The sequence below is a fragment of the Sebastes umbrosus genome, chromosome 2, assembly GCF_015220745.1.
Source record: "Sebastes umbrosus isolate fSebUmb1 chromosome 2, fSebUmb1.pri, whole genome shotgun sequence".
Classification (NCBI taxonomy): Eukaryota; Metazoa; Chordata; class Actinopteri; order Perciformes; family Sebastidae; genus Sebastes; species Sebastes umbrosus.
Window position 1 is genome coordinate 30,302,876 of NC_051270.1, and position 21,207 is coordinate 30,324,082.

At 39.0% G+C, this 21,207-nt stretch overlaps 3 protein-coding genes across 4 annotated transcripts; 1 reads left to right on the forward strand and 2 right to left on the reverse strand.

Annotated features, from left to right (window-relative positions):
- The first annotated feature begins 758 nt into the window (after positions 1 to 758).
- Positions 759 to 8,257, forward strand: LOC119501957 (AP-1 complex subunit sigma-2-like). Of its 2 annotated transcripts, none has more exons than XM_037792738.1 (5): positions 759 to 920; positions 1,195 to 1,373; positions 4,981 to 5,089; positions 5,197 to 5,334; positions 6,368 to 8,257. In XM_037792738.1, exons 2-5 carry the CDS (start codon positions 1,195 to 1,197, stop codon positions 6,413 to 6,415), a joined length of 474 nt encoding a protein of 157 aa, XP_037648666.1. In that variant the 5' UTR covers positions 759 to 920; the 3' UTR covers positions 6,416 to 8,257. The 2 variants fall into 2 exon arrangements, with proteins under 2 accessions (XP_037648666.1, XP_037648672.1); XM_037792744.1 differs by having other exon boundaries at positions 765 to 913; positions 1,193 to 1,373.
- On the reverse strand, positions 8,070 to 14,226 carry zrsr2 (zinc finger (CCCH type), RNA-binding motif and serine/arginine rich 2). Its single transcript, XM_037792706.1, has 11 exons — positions 13,937 to 14,226; positions 12,628 to 12,707; positions 12,452 to 12,542; positions 12,215 to 12,323; positions 11,969 to 12,055; positions 11,495 to 11,533; positions 11,204 to 11,334; positions 10,850 to 11,063; positions 9,792 to 9,847; positions 9,585 to 9,694; positions 8,070 to 9,489 (listed from the first exon to the last, which is right to left on the reverse strand). Exons 1-11 carry the CDS (start codon positions 13,975 to 13,977, stop codon positions 8,537 to 8,539), a joined length of 1,911 nt encoding a protein of 636 aa, XP_037648634.1. The 5' UTR covers positions 13,978 to 14,226; the 3' UTR covers positions 8,070 to 8,536.
- Positions 14,227 to 15,924: 1,698 nt separating this feature from the next.
- On the reverse strand, positions 15,925 to 20,977 carry LOC119501948 (transmembrane 6 superfamily member 1-like). The gene is made up of 10 exons (XM_037792728.1): positions 20,681 to 20,977; positions 20,435 to 20,538; positions 19,708 to 19,805; positions 19,516 to 19,619; positions 19,301 to 19,383; positions 18,984 to 19,102; positions 18,767 to 18,871; positions 18,558 to 18,650; positions 18,346 to 18,465; positions 15,925 to 16,271 (listed from the first exon to the last, which is right to left on the reverse strand). The coding sequence occupies exons 1-10, from the start codon at positions 20,770 to 20,772 to the stop codon at positions 16,080 to 16,082; spliced, it is 1,110 nt and encodes a 369-aa protein (XP_037648656.1). The 5' UTR covers positions 20,773 to 20,977; the 3' UTR covers positions 15,925 to 16,079.
- Between the last annotated feature and the right edge of the window lie 230 nt (positions 20,978 to 21,207).

Genomic DNA, 21,207 nt, shown 5'->3' on the forward strand with positions numbered 1-21,207 from the left:
AAAAAGTGGAAAAGTTGGTAAAAAAGTGGAAAAGTTGGTTCACTTCATATTTCCTTCAGCAACAGGCTGCTCCACCCAAAGTGTGTGAAGGAGCTCTATCGCAGGTCCTTCCTTCCTGCAGCTGTCAGACTCCACAACCAGCACAGCTCCCAGTAGACCACTTACAATTATACACCAAAAACCTGACAGGAACCTGATATTTTCAGGTGGAATTTCATTTCATTCTCACTGGGCAATATCATTTTCCACTTGTGCAATTTTGTTAATAGTCTGTTTATTGTCAATACTGTATATACTGCTCCTATTTTTATACTTCCTTCTATTTAAATGGTTCATATTTTGATACACTTTGTTTAGCTCTTTTTTACTGTGTTAGCTGATGCATCTTGTTTTTTGCACTATCCCCTTTGCTGCTGTACACTGGAAATCTCCCCACTACGGGACCGATTAAGGAATATCTTATCTTATTTTATCTTAATTGTATCTACTTAAGTATGTTTATATAAATGTCTGAGTAAAACCAAATAAAGGAAAAACAAAAAGACATTTTTTTTTACTTGTGTTGTTTTTTTTCTTCAGATTATTACCAAACAAAACAGAGAAATAAAAACTGTTCTCTTAATAATACATCCATGAAACTGGTCAACTTTCAGCCACAGGAAGCCATGGCTGTGTGGCAAGGAGTGACGTCACGAATAACGGAATCTTTAAGCCAATCAGATTCCAGAGCTGTGGCATTTTCGGCCAATCACAGCGCCGCTCGTCGTCTCAGCAGCAGCCATCCGTTAGCTGGTTTAGCATCAGGCTGGATGAGAGGCTAACCTACACACACAGACATAACTGTTCACTCTGCTGGCTCTGGTTATGTACTCCGCTTGAATTCACTGAAGTTAACAGTCGTCTAAGAGACTAAACCGAAGGTAAAGAGTGGTGTTTACTTCTGTCGTGTGCTGTAGCGAGCTGGGCGTCACATAATGACACATAAACGTGTTGTTGATGTTAATATGTGGACATTTAGCGACGTCAGGTTAGCTAACATCAGGTAGGGGAAGTTTGTGCACGATCGTGGACGATTGCTGATAACTTTCCACCGACCCATCCGTCCCTTTACCTCTGTATTGGTTCTCCTCCTTCTAGGTCTAAGTCTATCTCATCTCAACCATGTATAACTCATAACTGAACTTCCTCTCTCAGATGCAGTTCATGCTGTTGTTCAGCCGGCAGGGGAAGCTGCGGTTGCAGAAGTGGTATGTGCCTCTGTCTGACAAGGAGAGGAAGAAGATCTCCAGAGACCTGGTCCAGACCATCCTCGCTAGGAAGCCCAAGATGTGCAGCTTCCTGGAGTGGAGGGACCTCAAGATTGTGTACAAGAGGTAAGTGAAGAAGAGCAGTTTAAATACTGGCTGTACATACAGAAAAACACATGGACTAACATGTGTTTACTGACTGTACATACAGTAAATACATGGATTAACGTGTGTTTACTGGCTGTACATACAGACAGAAAACACATGGACTAACATGTGTTTACTGACTGTACATACAGTAAATACATGGATTAACGTGTGTTTACTGGCTGTACATACAGACAGAAAACACATGGACTAACATGTGTTTACTGACTGTACATACAGTAAATACATGGATTAACGTGTGTTTACTGGCTGTACATACAGACAGAAAACACATGGACTAACATGTGTTTACTGGCTGTACATACAGAGAACACATGGACTAACGTATGTTTACTGAATGTACATACAGAAAACACACAGACTAACATGCATATACTGGCTGTACATAAAGAAAACATACAGACTAACATGCATATACTGGCTGTACATACAGACAGAAAACACATGGATTAAGATGCATATACTGGCTGTACATACAGAAAACACATGGACTAATGTGTGTTTACTGGCTGTACATACAGAAAACACACAGACTAACATGCATATACTGGCTGTACATACAGAAAACACATGGACTAACGTGTGTTTACTGACTGTACATACAGATAGTAAACATATGGACTAACATGCATATACTGGCTGTACATACAGACAGAAAACACATGGACAAACGTGCGTTTACTGGCTGTACATACAGTAAACACATGGACTAATGTGTTCTTACTGGCTGTACATACAGAGAACACATGGACTAATGTGTGTTTACTGGCTGTACATACAGAAAACACACAGACTAACATGCATATACTGGCTGTACATAAAGAAAACATACAGACTAACATGCATACACTGGCTGTACATACAGACAGAAAACACATGGATTAAGATGCATATACTGGCTGTACATACAGAAAACACATGGACTAATGTGTGTTTACTGGCTGTACATACAGAAAACACACAGACTAACATGCATATACTGGCTGTACATACAGAAAACACATGGACTAACGTGTGTTTACTGACTGTACATACAGATAGTAAACATATGGACTAACATGCATATACTGGCTGTACATACAGACAGAAAACACATGGACAAACGTGCGTTTACTGGCTGTACATACAGTAAACACATGGACTAATGTGTTCTTACTGGCTGTACATACAGAGAACACATGGACTAATGTGTGTTTACTGGCTGTACATACAGAAAACACACAGACTAACATGCATATACTGGCTGTACATAAAGAAAACATACAGACTAACATGCATACACTGGCTGTACATACAGACAGAAAACACATGGATTAAGATGCATATACTGGCTGTACATACAGAAAACACATGGACTAACGTGTGTTTACTGACTGTACATACAGATAGTAAACATATGGACTAACATGCATATACTGGCTGTACATACAGACAGAAAACACATGGACAAACGTGCGTTTACTGGCTGTACATACAGTAAACACATGGACTAACGTGTTCTTACTGGCTGTACATACAGACAGAAAACACACGGACTAACATGTGGCAGAGATCATCTAAATGACGCTGTCAATACAAGCTTGAATCTTTCTGTTTGTTTTCAGTGTTACTCCTCTCATCTGTGACATTTTATGAAACTTACTTCTTAACAGCAGCAGGCTTAATTTAGGTAATTTAAATAAATATATTCAAACCAAACCAATCCTGCAAAAGCTAGTTGCTTCTCATGAGATATTGCAACGTCAAAAGTTCATTCCTGACTATTGAAATAGTAGGTTAACATAATAATCTTAACTATAGGTCCACTTACTTTGGGTTGTAATGGTATATCGGTATCAAGGTATACCGTGGTATGAAAGTTGATGATTAATATACCGTGTACATTTGCTTATCTAAGGTTATGATAAAAACTCCAAGCTGATGTTATTTTTCATTTAGTAGTTAATTACATGCTGTAGTGCTGCTAACATGTAAACTAACATGCTCTAGTTATATAACATATTATAGTTACATGCTATTATTTTATCAGGTTTATAATTCTGTTTATTATAATTATGTTCTCATTCCTTTATGGGTCATTTTAACTGATAATACTAATACTATTACTAGTACTACTACTACTACTACTACTACTACTACTTCTACTATAAATAATAATGTAATACCATATACCGTGACACCGTGAAATCGTGATACTTTCTGAGACGGTTATCGCATACCACTACTACACTTTACCAGAGCTTTCATCTGCATCTCACGGTCTTTATCAGCAGATAGAGTTTGCTCAGTTGTCATGGAGATGGTTTATTTGTATGTGACCTAAGTATAGATCTTCAGGGACATGATAACATTTGGTGGTACATGGGGGAGATACTGTGTAGATGGAGTTGAGGAAGACTGTGAGATGTGGTTGAAATCCCTGGCAAAAAGAAAGCAAGTGGACCTTGAGTTCTTAAATTATTTTGCTAAACCTTTAAACATTTCACGATGGTCTAAATAGGCTGCTTATGCCAGGCACAGAGGATGATCTTAGTAATAGGATGTGTTAATGTTTGGTTTGCTACATCACTTTTGTATCTGCGGTGGCTTGTTGGGGTTGTTTATGAAAACCAACGTTTCAGTGATTATGTTGTCAAGTGCTGAGATTTCTGGCATTTAGATCTTACCTTCTGGTGTGTGATGAAAGCCAGAAACACCCCCTCTCTAATAACAACTGCCAAACAATGGAGGACTGATTCAAATATATAAGGAGGGCCTGATTTGTCCCGGACATATGACCACTGAGTCATAAAAACACAAAAGACAAATCGTCATGTGTTCAATATGATAAACAAAAAACTAATAAACAAAGACAAACAACAAAACAGCCAGGAGACAGTGGCTCAATGCTGCAGTACTGGAAGAGCTGTTTTCTTGTTTCATGATGATTTACAGTTTTTTACAGTTACCTGCTTATTTGGTACAAATATAATCCAGTACAATAAATCCTTTCTGTGTAAAGGTAACAATGTTCTATTTTTGTTCAGAGATGTTGCAATTTTATTTTCTTATTTATTTTTAGTCTATTTGATGGAAGGGTTAAAGTGGCAGACTTGTTTAAAAATGGATGGTTTTATTGGTTTATTTATGTCAAAGTACACAATGATAAAGCCATAAAACCCTAAAGATACACTTGATATTCAGGAAGCAAATATAATAGCATTTTGATTTTAAAGTTTTTTTGCATTTATTTTTGGTATTTACAGGTGTCTCATATGGAAAATTAACAATATGAAAAAGCATTTCTGTTTTAATGTGCCTTTCAGTGATACAGAAGAGCACCAAATACTTGCATGCAGTAACATTTTTCCTTTAAAGACCAGCTGTTGTGTGACTGCTGCTGAGTCCCTGTGCTTTCTTTCAGTATACATTTGCAGACCTGAGTCTGGACAGTGATCGCAGCTAAATTACCAATAATTAAATTGAAAACACTGATAAGTTGCATTTCTGCTGAGAGTGTAAAATAACTCATATTTGTACACATCATCGCCTTGTCAATCTTTTATTTCCCTACTTTATGTTGTAGATACGCCAGTCTGTATTTCTGCTGCGCAGTTGAGGATCAGGATAATGAGCTGATTACGCTGGAGATTATCCACAGATACGTGGAGCTGCTGGATAAATATTTTGGCAGCGTGAGTCTCTTAAACATTACATGTAACATACTGATTGATAATATGGGGGGGGGACAACAATAGAACATTTCCTCTTATCTGCTGCCGTTTGTGTTTTGGCTTCACAGGTGTGCGAGTTGGATATTATCTTCAACTTTGAGAAGGCCTACTTCATCCTGGATGAGTTCCTGCTGGGCGGAGAGGCCCAGGAGACGTCCAAGAAGAACGTGCTGAAGGCCATCGAGCAGGCCGACCTGCTGCAGGAGGTACACACTGCTCTTTATTAACAGATAGTTAAACCCATTGGACGGACCAACTATGTAAGTTCATTATTTTTAAGTTGAAGCACTTAAGTAAATTTAAACATCTGGATTTATTAGACTATTCCTTGCTACTTCTCATTTTATGAAAGCTTTTAAGATCAATTACTTGAAGTGTAGGCTATAAATGTTGTCAAGCTGAGTCCAAATGCAATTGGAATAAAATGACCCGCTGTTTAAAGGTATATAAGTGGTATGAACATTCAATAACAAATTTAAAAAAGGATTATCTAATTTTGTCTTATCTTATCTTAACATAATTCAAATTGAAATGTATTTCTGAGTTTTGGAATACAAATAGTTCCAATGGCATCTAAGAGTAGCCTATAAATGCTAGTGGCCTAAGCGCTTAATCGGTGTTATGATTAAGAGGGGGTCCTTGGAAAATGTTCTCCCCTGTAAGGGGTCCCTGGCCCCAAAAAAGTTTGAGAAATCCCTGATCTAAACGACTCATCGTTTAGCAAAATTGTGGCAGATTCATTTTCAGTCAATTAAGTAATGGTTGCAGCTCTAACTTGGTGTAAATGTAGAATTCATTTCACTCAGCGATGCTAATGTTAAACCAGATAGAAGGGGAGATCTGAGATATTGGTGTATTGCTTTTTTCACCTTGCGGCCCTCTCCACCTGACGTCACCTGTTTATTTTAAGCCTGCAGCACTTGATTAATTGCTCTCTCTCCCTTGTGCCAGTGCGCTAAAGAAAATTCTGTCCTGCATGTTTGCATTTCTGTCCAGCTGTAGTCGTTTGCAGTCAACAGAATCAGTGATTTATTTTTAGCAAAGCATGCAGTACTGTTGTTCTCACAGTACGGCTGACTGTGCAGGCCCGTAGAAGGTTTAAAGCCCTCCAGTTCTCGTCACACTTTTAGTAACGTGCAATTATGACTCACGTACTGTGAGTTTTAATGTGGAGGGGTACTTTGCGTTACAAAATGTACGACAGCAAGCAACAATTCTCTCTATGTTCTTCGTGTGCAGGAGGCCGAGGCACCACGGAGCGTTTTAGAAGAAATCGGGCTGACATAAACCATCATGCTGCAGCTCCTTCTCCCAGATGCAGATCTGGCAACCTCCACGTCTCTATCCTGTCTTCTCCTGTTGTCTCCTATGTCAGTGTTGTATGTATATAATCACCATCTGCGTACCGTATTACTCTGTACCGAACTATCCAGTAATGTCCTTTTAATGTGGTGCCAACTGTGGTTTTAATGTGTCTCCTGTGTACAATCTCCCTCACTGTATTCTGCAGTACTACTAGCATACTCAACACCCTGAACTTACACAGTACAATGTAGCGACGACATGAAAACTCCAGCATCATACTAAGATCATCCATCATTACCGATTGCAGAGCTATATGCGCTGTTTGGCTTAAAAGGACTTCTTAAGGTGCTGTTGTAGCCGCAGTCGGTGCTTCTCATGTATCACCTTCACATTGGAGTCACAGAGCTGAGAATCCCAATTCATGAAAAATAAATACTCAACGATCTGTGGTTTAATAAAACTATTATTCTAAACTAATATTCTGTCTGCTGCACAATAAAAAAGGGATTTAACTTGTTTTTCAAGAGCAAAATATGAATGCATTATTTTGTTTAATATAAAATACTGCAAAGAACCATCAATATGTAACAGTATAACTTTGGTTCATGTATAAATTGAGCTAGGAGATGTGTCATTTTGTACTATCAATTTTGGATTAGGAAAGAGGCACAACTTGGGAAATGAGTTAAAATATATTCTTTTAAGTGCAGTGGATGGAATATTTTTATCCAGATGGTTAGAAGAGTCTTTGAGGACTCAATAAATACCTTCAGGAGAGCAGTACGTGTTGCTAAATGATCTGTTTTTTAAAACATATCATTGGATATTTATTTTTCTCCCAAAGATCTGATGCTCAGCTCTGTGACTCAGACGTAACGGTAATACATGAGAGGCACCGACGGGGTCTAGTGCTGCTGTGGGAATTACTGACACGTTTACAATCACACGAATCAATCCAACCCATCAATTAAGTGAAATTAAACAATTAACCCATGATCAATATCGGTGTATATGTTATGTAAGTTTGTACAAGTTTGTGTTTTGGTGATTCCCTCTACAGAAATTAACCATTTCATATTTCCTTTTCAAGACTTAATTGTTTATTTTCTGGTAGCTGTTTGTGTGTAATTAGTGTCACGTTGGTTTAAATTGTCTTTATTTTTCTGACAATTGACTTATTTTCCAGACAAAAACATTTGTTTAACATTGAAATTTGTAATGATCTCTAGAGGTAAATCTTAGGTGAGTCCCTCTCCCATAGTCTTAGTTCAGGAAAGGATAGTGACCCAAATAAAAGAAATGCTATTTTATGTATTATGATACTTTGGCTTAAAGACTAACATATGACCAAAGAACACTGTGTTTTACCTTCTCAATGGTGTCTATGGAAAGCTAACATGACAGAAAAGGGATTTACAACTGCAGGATGTTTGACAAAAAATGTATGTGGGGATTATTTGGCCACAATATACAAGTATTATGTAATTATTCCAGTCTGTTTAGGGACAGGTTTATTCTGAGTTTCTTTATGGAGTCAGAACGTAAGATGATCTGCACATATCAGGGTACGTCATTAATATTCAGCACCGTCAGCTTGTTCTCTTGTCAGCAGGAAAACAAGCCAACACGTAATGAATAGATGCTCATCCAAACTTTTTATCTGCATTCTTAAAACCACAAAGTGTTTCTGTTGAAGTCATTATTTAACAAGTTCATCTTTGATTTGTGCAAAAAAAATATCACTTTTTGTATTGAACACTGCCAACACATTTGCCAACATTTTTTTCTTATATTTGAAAGTTATTAACAATAAATGTATTAAAAAAAAAAGACACCCCATCTGTTGATCTTTTGTTTTATATTGTTTTTACTCAGCAACATTAACCGTGTATTGCCGCAGCTCCAGCGATCCAGTGTTCAATAATTAAAGCAACATTAACCGTCTTCCAAAAGCAAAAATATTCACATATGTACACATCGGTGACGGATGCTAACTTACTGTATCACTGCTCAAAACATTTCACTTATTCCTCCCTATACATTCACATAGTTATAAGGAGAAAAGCCAGAAAAAAATTCACAGATTATGAAATGTAGGAGCCACTAAGAGGTGCTCGTGTCAGCGTTTCCAGCAGGCTCACTTGGTATTTCTGTTTTAGACTGTTCACTTTTCACCTCAGGACTGAACTTCTCACTGTCAACACGTGGACTCTCATCCACGTCATTGTTCTTCTGAATTATCTCAGTTTCATTTATCTCCTGACCGGGACTCGTTGCAGTCTGTTCCTCTGACTCTTTCTCCCTCTCTGACTCTCCAGATGACGTTATCCCTTCAGGCAAATGGCTTTTCTTCTTGTGCTTCTTCTTGCTCTTCTTCTTGCTCTTTTTGGATTGTTTATGGCGGCGGCGCTTGTTGGTGTCCTCGTTAGAGGGTTTCTCATTTTTATCTGGTTTCTTGGGACTCCTTTCTCTACTTTGTTTCTTTCTTTCTCTGCTTGTGCTTTTTGACCTTTCTCTCACTTTTTCCAAAGCGTCTGTATCTTTGTCTCTCTCTTCACTTCTGTTCCTGTAGTTGTGCTCCCTGTCTTTATCTCTACTCCCGTTTCTCGGCCTGTCTTGCTCTCTGTCTCTGCTTCTACTCCTCGACCTGTCTCTACTTCTGCTCAGATACCAATCTTTCCTCCTGTCACTGTGTCTGACTGAGCGTCTGTCCTCTCTGTGCTGGTGGGAGGACCTGCTCTCTCTGCTCCTCTCCCTGCTCCTGTCCCTGCTCCTCTCTCTGCTCCTGCTCCTGCTCCTGCTCCTCCGCCTGTCGCTCTCTCGTCTGCTGTGGGATCTCTCGGATCTCGGCGGGCTTCTGCTGCGCTGACGTTGCCTCCACGATCGGTCTCCGTATCGCTCTGAATGCCACCCTTCTCTGCGACTCCCCCTCACGCTGCGGTCTGGTGACAAGTGCAGGTCCCTGTCGGCCTCCCAGAATTCATTGCCAGGGTTTCGAAATACGTGCAGGAAGTTACAGTGCTTCCCTTTGGGGCACTTCTGTCTGTCAAACAATCCTGAGAAGAGGAAATATAAACACAACTGAATCTTGTATCTCTGCAGTAATATCACCAGGTAAAAAATGCCACTCATGTCAGTATGAATAACTCACCACATATAGCATTCTTCCAGCGTGTAACAGGACACATCTCACAGGTAAGCTGCCGGCCTGCGTACCACCTCCCATTGAACTTGATGATGGCCTCTTTACACTGCTCCTCTCTGGACAAAGAGTGAAGAGTTTTATCCAAAAATTCAAACACTGTGTACAGTTTATTTATTTGGGAAAAAGTAGTGGAGTGGTTGTGGGATGACTTACGTGTCAAACTGAATGTAAACATTTCCTCTCAGGTGTGGTTCGTAATTGCAGCTGACCTAAAAAAGGAAAGTTATCAATGAAACCGAATATGTATTTTTAGTCGTAATAGTTTGATCATGTTATTCTGAACAGTGAAGTTTTAGGCTTGTTTTGAAAAATTTTAAGAATTATATCTTCAATTCTTTCAGACATCAGTTAGAGATCTAATGACACATTATGTAGACCATTTCTTATTTAAAGGGACTGTAACTTTTTTTGTGACTTTCGTTGACTTAACGGCCACAGGTGTCGCTGTTAACAAGTATTTCTGAAAGTTACAAATAGTCCCTTTAATACAGTTTGGATTTTGTAGGACACCTTAATGGTAAATCATTTTACTTCACTTCCCAGGTAAAATAAATTTATATTGACTTCATTGAACTGATAAAGCATCTTAAATGAGTGGTGAAACACCTTTCAGATATATACAGTGAGTCCAGTTCCCTTTAGTCTGACTCACCAGGTGTAGACTGTGGATATAACCCTGCCGTTGGCCACGTATTTCATTCTCGCCCCCTTTCACTATCTGTTTTATCTATTTTGCAAGGGCTGCATCCTGTGCTTAGCGCCGCCCAAGACCATTGTGATTGGTTTAAAGAAATACAAACAAGCCAGAGCATTTTTTCCCCGATACCAGAATGATAATGTGTGGAGCCAGACCTTTCTTTAGCACTTACACAGCGCTGTGGAGACAGACTCTGGTTAGACTAGGTTGCCTTTGACTTGGTACCTCGAGACACATTTGACATTGAGTATGTTTTACACACATTAGGACAAATCAGAATCCACAAGAAATCAGACAAAGCATTTACACGAACTGTAATAAAGTGGTTACTTTAGACTACTGTTACTCTGCAAATACATGCAACAGGTCAGCAATCAGATTTCTCCCCAACCCTGACCTTATTCTGAAATCATGTCTTACTTATTTTAAGTATATTAGTGATATAAAGATTGATTACTTCAGAAAGCTGACTGTAATTCGGGGTACTTCAATGACTATCCTGATGTCATCTCACCTTGAACTGAACCACCTTGCCGACACTCTTTAACTCTGGCAGGACGTCGTGGTAGAACTCGAGGAAAGACTCCTGCAGCTCCTCCTCGCTGTGTTCCAAACAAGCATCGATGTCGTAATCATCGCGGCGCGACTGCTGCATGCCAAACGTCGTAAACATACCGCGGATCATCAGAGTCGGGCTGGCTTCGGGATAAACGTGCTTCCGAGAACATCTGGACTCACAAAGACGGAAGAGAGGAGAATATACAAAAATATGAGGAAAGACTACTTTAATGCGCCTGTACATCCATTCAATCAGCACTCAAATAGTACAGCAGCTTCATGACACGTCAAGAGAAAATACAAATAGTACCTGTCTCCAAATCGACACGCCCCTGTCTTCAGGAAGAACGGACAGTTGGCGACGTCGCGCTCGGTCCCAAAGTTCTCCGAGTTCTTCGCCACAGGAGCCTCAGGATTCATCCACGGTCCTCCATTTTCTAGCTGGAAGTGAGAACATGAACAAAAATGTATATGCTGTATAGTTTGACTTTAAACTAGAGTGAGATGTTGTGCAAGCTATACATTTCATGTATCGCTTTTAGTCTAACATTTTTTTTAGAAACATGATAAACGATATATTTATATTCATGTGTGATTATACCTGATTTTCAGCTTCATCCAACATTTTCTGAACGGCCTCCTACAAATGGTGTAAAGACACGGCTGGTGAATATGTGTAGAGGTCAACATACTGCAGCAGATCTGTTACTGTGTGTTAAGACCACACTCACAAGGACTGGCATTTCAACATTCCTGAATTTTTGGAAAAGCAATTTCACAGACTGTTTTCACACAAAGTAAAAGATACGTCCTTGTTGTGAGAGCTGAAGGTGCTGTTAGGCTTTTTCTCTTTGTGTGTATCTTAGTTGAGGTGTTGGACGGTTGCTTGTGCCACTTAGTCAAGGAATTTAAAAAAAAAGAACCATGTACAAAGCAAAAACACATTTTACAAAAGAAACATGATTACTATATGATTGTCTGAATCATCCCTTATGAATGGATACTATAAACACTCTTAATTAAGTAGAAGAGGATATATTTCTTTTTGTTTCTATCCTCCTGGGGCCCGTTTCACCTCTCTGTCTCGCTTGTCCTGTTGCCTCTGTTCTTTTTCTTCTTGTTCTTTCTTCTGCTGGGCCTCCCATTCCAACTTTATCATCCGCTGGGAACACAAAAAGACATAAAGCCACTAAATATTTACATTTTGTTTAGAATAATCGGTCGAACGGGCTCAGGTGCGCTCATTAGTTAGCTAATTCATCAAAACAGCAACCAGCCCCAACTGATGGCAGTAATCTGATGAATACAAACAGCAGATTACCTCCTCTTCCTCTTTTCTTTTTCTCACAGCCTCCTCCCTCTCAGCTATCAGCCTGAACTCCTCCTGGGCGAGCCTCTCTCTTTCCAACCACGCTTCATGCAGCTGCAGTCTGAGAAAACAAGTCAGACACAAATAAAACACAGTGAAGATTTAAAAAAACGTATATCAAAGTTTGCATCTTGTCTGTCACTGAACGTGCAGCTGCACGACAGCAGAGTGACGTTAGTATTGACCCACCTTTCCTCCTCTGCAACATCAATGTCCTCATCATCTTCATCATTTATGTCTTCATCTTGTGCAGGTGAACAGCTTGCTCCATTTTTGAAACCTACAAGAGAGTAAATGTTGTCCCTAATAGTGCAGCTACAGGTGTAGAAATGACAAAACAACCAACATATCAGCTATATTCATACCACTTTCTCTGGCTTGGGCGAGAGCTTGGCGTTTCCGTTTTCTTCTCTCTTTCCTCAGAGCTGCCTTGCGTTGCTTTTGACTAAAGAGAAGATGACATGTGAAACAATCATCAGATCAGGGGACTAGAAAAGCTAAATCATGTGCTTCTGGTGGGTGCAAACTAAATACTTTACAATGGGGGTCTTGTGCAAAAAGTGTGCCTGTTGTGGATAAAAATGCAAAGAGTATGACCACCAAAATGAATTCCAATAGAATAGCCACATGGGGATCAACAAATGGCAACTGCAGAGTGGCACAGCGCAAAACTACCTTCAGTCAGTCATCTTTTTCAGTAAAAGGAACACATTTCTACCAACGGAAATAAAAATACAACCTGACCTGAAAACGTTGAATGGAAAGGTGAAACACTGGCTGAAACTAAACCAAACCTGTGATCACTGATTATTGATTGGGAACATACAGTACATATGTAAATTGATTGTAATGTACGATGTTGTATTATGTGATTTTATGTAAGATGTGCTATTCTGTATTTTTTTTTTTGTATTTATTTTCTTTATCTTAAAAGCCTAACCAGGGACAAGGTCTGCAAATTAGCTATGGCTAGAAGTCCTATATACCTTGCATCGGTTGCACTTTAATCAAGTGTAACAATGCCTATGTATTGTCCCTGTCAAATAAACTAATAAATACAAAAATATATATGACAGACAAACTTTGAGAGCCACTGGTCTAATGTAATCAAACACAGACCTGCAATAGGAGCACTGGACCATTAAGGAGCCTTTAACTCCCAGTATATGCTCAGACTGTATTACAGAGGTGTTGATTCAGCTCTACGTTATCACAGCAGTTTGAGACAGTCATATGTGTTATTAGTTAGTGCTTTAAACGTGTAATTGGGTAGTATTACTCAGGGAATAATGCAAGATATATATATACAAACAATAACATGGTGTCAAAATGACCAGAAAGTAGTGAAGGCAGGACTAATGCATTGACATTGACTTTACAACATTGTAATCCACCACCCAGACATTATTAGATTATCAAGTTATCTCTAAAAATGCAATCTAAAGAGTATGACAGACACACTTTGAGAACCACTGGTCTGATGTGATCAAACAGGAGCACTTTACCATTAAAAAGCATTTAACTCACAGTATATATGCTGAGACTGTAGGACTAATGCATTGACATTACAACATTGTAATAACGTGTTATACTCTCTTGTGTTATTGTGCACCACTTCCCAGACATCATCAGATGAACAAGTTATGTCAACATGCTGTAAAGAGAGACACAGACCTCAACACAGCAGCAGAGATCAGTGGAGTCGGTGCTGCCATCACAGCTAACGACAGCTAACAGTAGCTAACAGTAGTCTTAGTTATTCCTTATTATCCGCTTTTACTCTAAACAAACACGAGACTACATGTTCTCTGACCGGACGTGGTATTTCCTCAGTAGAGTTGGTTCGTCAAAGAAGTGATATAACTGAATAATCTCTGCTTGTTGTCAACTTTAGCTAGTTAGCTACATGCGGAGTTGTTGTGCTACTGAATAGCAGGCGGCGGCGGAAGAGATAGTGTGGACACATAGTACTTCCGGTGCTATGTTGAAGTCTGGTTCCCCCTCAAATAGTGTTCCCCTCCTGTTAGAATGATAGCGCCCCCCTCGGTAGTTCCGGTTTAGGAAGGGACCTTGTGGACAATCATCTCAGTGCTTTAAGACTAGTGAATGGACAACATGCAAAGTGTCTCCTCAGAGCTTATGAAGAACTGAACATATATAATGATGACCACTAGAGCTACTATGGAAGAGTGCAGTCTTATTATTTATTTATTTATGCATTTATGCATTTCTTTTTTTTGTTCCTTTAATTATTTTCTACCCTCTTTTACTTTTGTTATTATATTAGTTTTTATCATTTAAGTTATCTTTCCTATCCAGTTGTGCCTTGTATGTTAGAAGTATTGAGTTTAGATTACAATGCCTTAATGTTTGTAAATTAATTAACTTCAATAAAACAAAAATAAAAAAAAAAGTTCAGTTTTAGAAAGGGGGAAATACATTGACGGAAACCGTACTAGACACAACACCTGTTGGGTTCAAGAACACCTAAATCCCTACTGAATAATACAGTGTTCAGTGAAATAATAAATAAATGTTTCTTTTCCTGAATTACAAAAGTACCAAGCATAGCTTATATATTTACTAAATCTTTCCTAACTTTGTTTTATGACATTCAATGTAATATTTTATATACGAGACACTACATGTTCTCTGACTGGACGAGGTATTTGTGGATTTGGATGGTCATAGAAAAGATATAATTGAATAATTTATGTTTGTTGTAACTTTAACTAACAGTTAGTTAGCTACATGCAGAGTTGTTTTGCTAACGTGTGACAGAGGGCACAAGTCTGTTTCCCCGACGAATAGTGTTTCCAATTATAGCCCCCTCAGGAACACCTAAATTCCTACTGAATAATACAGTGTTCATTGAAACAGTAAATAAAGAAGTGTTTATTTTCCTGAATTACAGAAATTCCAAGCATAGCTTATATATTTCCTGAATCTTTCCAACCTTTGTTTTATAGAATAAATTCATTTTTCACTTTATTATAAATACAGTATTTATACTAAATCCAGCAGACCGTTTTCCATGTTTTGCTATAGGAAATTATTGTTTATTCTTAATATGAACATCTCCAATATATATTGCCTGTAGAGCTAACAATATTAGTCTCAATTAAACAAAACAACAAAAATTGTGAAAAATAGCTGCATATTCGTCTAGTGTGATTAGTACCTTTTTCATTGTATAATTCTAAATATGACAATAACAAACAATTTTTGTTTATTAAATGCCCTTAAATGGTTGAATATCTATGTGCATATCTATTGTATAAATAATACTGTATATTAGTAAAAGCATAGATACATGTGAATGATTTCATAATTTCACAACCCATTAGCAAAAAGGCACAGCACAGAAACCTCAGTGTCAACGAGAAAGCAGATTTTGTAACCAAAAAACTTACAAAAATATAATAACAATAAGTATTGTCAAGTAGTTTGAATCCCATACGCAAGTATAAAAGCACTAAACTGTGACCCTGTGTACCTCCCTTTACCTTCCCTTTACACACAAAAACACACTTTGATATGTTCACATTTTCAAAATAAGCAGCAGAACATAAACGCTAGATGGCACAAACTCTGTTTGACACTGCAGTATTTTGTCACGTTTCCAATACTCCACTCAGCCCTCAATTAAGGTTAAAGGTGGAAGCTCCCTCTCCAAAAATAGCAACAGCTGATAACCGCAAACACAGAGTGGTGCTTTGCAAGTACTTCAGCCTTTTATTCAGGCATCCTTGACATCCCTGGCACTCTCACTCTCTCTCTCTCTCTCTCTCTCTCTCTCTCTCCATGACACTTCCTGTCATTCAGTCTTCTTATCTGCCATTGGCCTGAGGAAGAAGGCCGGCCTGGTGCAGCAGCGGTAGCACAGAGCCTGAGGCACCACCGTGTACAAGATATTGACCAGCAAGAAGAGAGGCTGGCCGCCAGCAGGCACTCTGTAGGAGAACGGCGTCCGTGTGTGAAGTGACGCACCGATATGAGTGAACTGGGCCTGTGGAGGGAAGCAGAGAGGGAGAAATGATGACTAAAAGCTTCACAGTTAGTAGATTCACACTAACAGGAACATTGTTTTCTTATATCACTTGCTTATAAAGAGTTCACTTCACATATTAGACTTGATTTAACAACTGCATGAAGATATCTTACTGATATCTGAAAAACACAACAAACTCCTCTTTTCTCTCTTACTGGAATTTCCGATGAGGATATCTTTTTCATGAAGGAAAAACCCACTCTCTGATACATCCTTAAATGTCATCACACTTTGATGTTTAGTTCAGAGGCATTTTGAAGTTTTTTTCTGTTTGAGTCCTCTTCAGTGAAACATTTACTTGTTTCCCAGAATTATTGTTTCCCTTATTTAAAAGTGTGCTATCAAATTCCTTTGTAGTAATGTTTGATATATCTTGACAATACATCAGATTGTCTACAATAATTATAAGAATAATTCAAAGAAAACAAAAATGAACAACAAGATAAGCTCAGGGAACAATTGTTTTATGGAGGATTATTCATTTGAATGGACTAACGGCCACATCCTGGTCCTGCCACTCATCCTCAACTATTTTACAGACTCCTGCCAGTTACCTTTTCATAGAAAGTCACTGAAAAAAGACACACGACTCGTCTCATAGCAACCACGGCTGTCGGAGCATCAGCTCTCCTATTTATAGCCGAGTCAAACAGCTGACATTAAGTGAATACCACCAATACCACCATTCCTCCTGGTCTGAAGTCAGCTTCTGCCCTTATCCCGCCGCTGAGTGATGCGCCAGCCTGCAGCTCAAACACAATAGCTGCTCCTACCACTCAACAGATATTTTCATCTTTAGATGTAAACAGAGAGTGTATACGGTGCTGAAGCAGACCATATCTGTTCATCCAGAGCCACTGGTGTTTGACTGCACTGAAGAGTAACCTAAACAGACACCAACCACTAAATAGAGGAGAAAGTTAGGGAACTGGGAAAGATGCCCACTCTCGATCTAGCATTACCTCATCTACCTGGAATGATGATGTCATGTGGGAAAAGATTCATATAGAAGACCTTTGTGTGACTGTGAATGATGAAAACCACTACAAGGTCTGGATAATTGACCCTGGAAATTATTATTATTAATTAAAATTGACATTATAGCACTATATTCATTAAATTTGTGATTGATTACATTGAGCGATGAGAGGTGTCCATGTTTGCTTGATTTTCAGGCACTTCTGCATTATCAATCAATCAAGTTTTATTTGTATAGCACATTTCACAAGACTTGCGTAGACTCAGTGTGCTTCAAAATAAAAACAAAAAACAGGCAAAAGATCCTACATGACAAAAACATATAAGATAAGAAGGTATTACTATAAAAATGGAATACGATTAGAAGGTATTATCATCATTATTATTAAAAAGTGAATAATATCAATAATAACACTGATTCTAAAATAAAAGTTTTACCCATTAATCACACTCTAAACACCACTAAAAGCTTGCAAAAGAGGTGTGTTTTTAAGTCTGTTTTTAAAAGAAGACACTGTGGTAGACCTTAGTTCATGTAGAAGTGGTTATGAAGTCGGATCTATCGGAGCTTTCAGAAAAGTCAGACTTTCCTGGTCATAATTACGACTTGGATGTTGATGTGGACACTATTTACAAGTTGGAAACTCTAAGTTACGATAACTCTGCTATGACATGAACGCAGCATTAGACCTCTTCTTTGGACTTGATTGACATCTCTTTGGTATTATTGTTGTGTTGCACTTGTTTTTTAAAAGATTTTGTGGCCTTTAATGCCTTTATTTTGACAGATACTGATAGTTATGAAAGGGGGAGGGAGAAGGAGTGAAGAAGTGGATTCAAACCCAAAGCCACTGCGGTAAGGACTCAGCATTAGTACAAGGGGGGCCTGCTCTACCAGGTGAGCTATTGGGGTGCCCCAGTTTTATTGCACTTGTTAAGGTGCAGACTAAACAGCCAGATTAAGTGAAAACACATGTGTGGTTGTGCAGGATCTTTAACTGCAAAGTTATCCTTGGTCACCAGCCGGGAGCGAGGAATAACCAGCAGTACGTACCTGTGCCAGTGCTCCAGAGTGTAGCAGAGTCAGGTCTGGCATCCACTCACATCCTGGGACCATCAGCCCATAGAGAGTAATGATATAGTACGGTCCAGAGTACAGCATGCCCACCAGCATCTGACAAACATGGATACTGTTTAGTGCTTCAGAGATTTGTGCAATGACAGAGTTAGGATGAACGTGTGGTGTTTCTAGCTTCACTGAGTTACCTGGACTTTAGGATAGGCTGAAGGGTCTTTCAGGTAAGGCTCATAGTGTTGAGAGTAGCTTTGACACCATTGACTGGAACAGTCCAGAACCACCTATAACACAAACAATTAGAAATACAGACACATGAAGAACATACATACTGCAAATAAATGATTATTCTATCACTGTGTGTTTGCATTGAGCAGTTGCAAATCTTCAGGTTTCTTACCAGGCCTCTGAAGACACAGAAAGCAAAAGCAGGGATGAGGTAGATGATGAACAGTAAGTCAAGTGGTCTGTGGAGTAAACCTTTTCTTTCAGCCTCCTGGATGCTCTGACAGAAAGCAACAACACGGTATTCAAACTGTCACACATACAAGCTATGTATGGGAATCTTCCAATAATATTCTTTATTGTAAGAACTGCCAGTTTTGATCCTGACTTACTGTCCACTGAACGTCCTGAGTGGAGGGCTGGCTGAAGACGCGGAAGCAGGCCCAGACAGTCACTGAGATATACAACATGTGGAGGAGGAAGAGAGGACTAACTTGGGTCCCATATTTCCCTGAGAAAGGACAGAACAAGATGGTATCACACTGTGGGAAAGACACAGACCAAAACACTTAAAGTAGCAGCATTTATGAACATAATTTTCAATTCTAGTCTACATTATAGTATTCTCATGGGAGATATGAACAGGGGGTTACAAGGGCTACCCTACACTAGCCATCTAAAAGCATGCCATTATTTTTAGTGTACTTACCCACAGCATTCCCAAGAATGTAGACTATGGCACGCATGAGAAAAGATCCCACCCAGTACAGTCCAATGGCTCGGTAATTGTCCCTGTGCAAATCATAAAACACTGCCATTGTCAAGATAGATAGATAGATAGATAGATAGATGGATAGATGGATAGATGGATAGATGGATGGATAGATGGATAGATGGATAGATAGATAGATAGATAGATCTTACCCCCAAGTAATCGCAGCGATCATGAGCAGATACATGAGATAGTGCACACAGCCATCCCAAAAGGAGATCATGTGCCCATGTGCTGTGTTAATATGTGGATCTGCCTGAAACACAGGGGTAGATTTATCAGTAAGACATGTGTGCAGACAACTCACAAACTCACAAACAGGACTCACACAACACAACACTTGCCTCTCTGAGGTAAAATGTGACAAATCCATCAATGATGTTGTCCTGCTCCAGCCCGATGATCAGATTCACCACACTGAGGAATGCATGCACTGCAAACACTGGACACATAGATGTATATACTCTTTATTTACTGCAATAGAGTGACAAAACTACAGCAGACACTTTAGGTTTACTGGATCCATAAGCCCCAGTAACTCACTCTATTTTGGTTTAAAAGCCAAACAGAACCTCATATGACTTGGTGTTAAATCATTATTTCTCTCCAAAGACTAGGCAAGGCAGCTTTATTTGTATAGCACATTTCAGCAACAGGGCAATTCAAAGTGCTCTACATAAACATTCAAGAACATTGCGACAAAGTGCAAAAGAACATTAAGACATAATTAAAACAGTTATAAAAACATAAAAACATTAAAGATTAGAAAATAAAAACAAGCTAAAAGTAAAAGCTAGGATAGAAGCTGAAATAGAATATAATACACAAGAGTAAAAGCTCTAGTGCAGTATAAGATCATTATCTGGTTTAATAAAAGGCAGCAGCAAACAGGAACGTTTTAAGCTTTGATTTAAAGAACTCAGAGTTGGAGTTGGTCCTGCAGGTTTCTGGGAGCTTAAACTGAACGCTGCTTCTGCATGTTTAGTTCTGACTCTGGGGACACTAAGCAGACTACACACATTTTTAAATGTCCTGAGTCCCAACAAGAAACATGGATTTGTGACTTCATACCATAGAAAAGAGGATCTACTGGAGCCTTCCTCTTGAGCATAAAACGGGCAGCAATTGCCAGGATGAGGACTGCAGAACACCCAGCAAAGAAGAAAGCTTCAAAGCTAAATGTAATGTAGAAACAGGTTTATTATTATTAAACAAATGTGACAAATCATTTTCAAATGATATCACTGCTCCACTAAGTGGATTCATCAGCAGAGAAAATAGAGGAAACAAGAATTAAAAAGGCCCATTCTCACTCACCTGTTGCTGTAAATGAGTGAATTAAATAAAAAGCAGATGGGGATGGACATGAGGGAGAGAATAAACACTCCAGTCCCTGCTGACGCGCTCATTGTGGACCAGGTTGGAGCGACTTATCTTGAATTTAAAATAATTCAGCAACTAAAGACTCTTCTGTTCAGTCTGAGAGTCATATGTGAAGGAATGGGGAAAAGTCACGATGGTATAAACAAGGCAAAAACTTCCAGTTCAGCTCCGGCAGGCAGACATGCTGTGTCTTGTTCTTCTGGTCTTTCTCGATTTCATTCCCTTCATCCTTTCTCTCTCTCTCTCTCTCTCTCTCTCTCTCTCTCTCTCCCTCTCTCTCTCTCTCTCACGCACACGCACACACACACACACACACACACACACACACGCACACGCACACGCACACACTGATTAGCAGATTAACTAGATAACTCTTCTATAAATAGTCGGTAATGAAGGATTGTTTATGTTCTTTTAGTGAAAGTGCAGACTGACATCTAGTGGAAAACTTAAGCACGCAG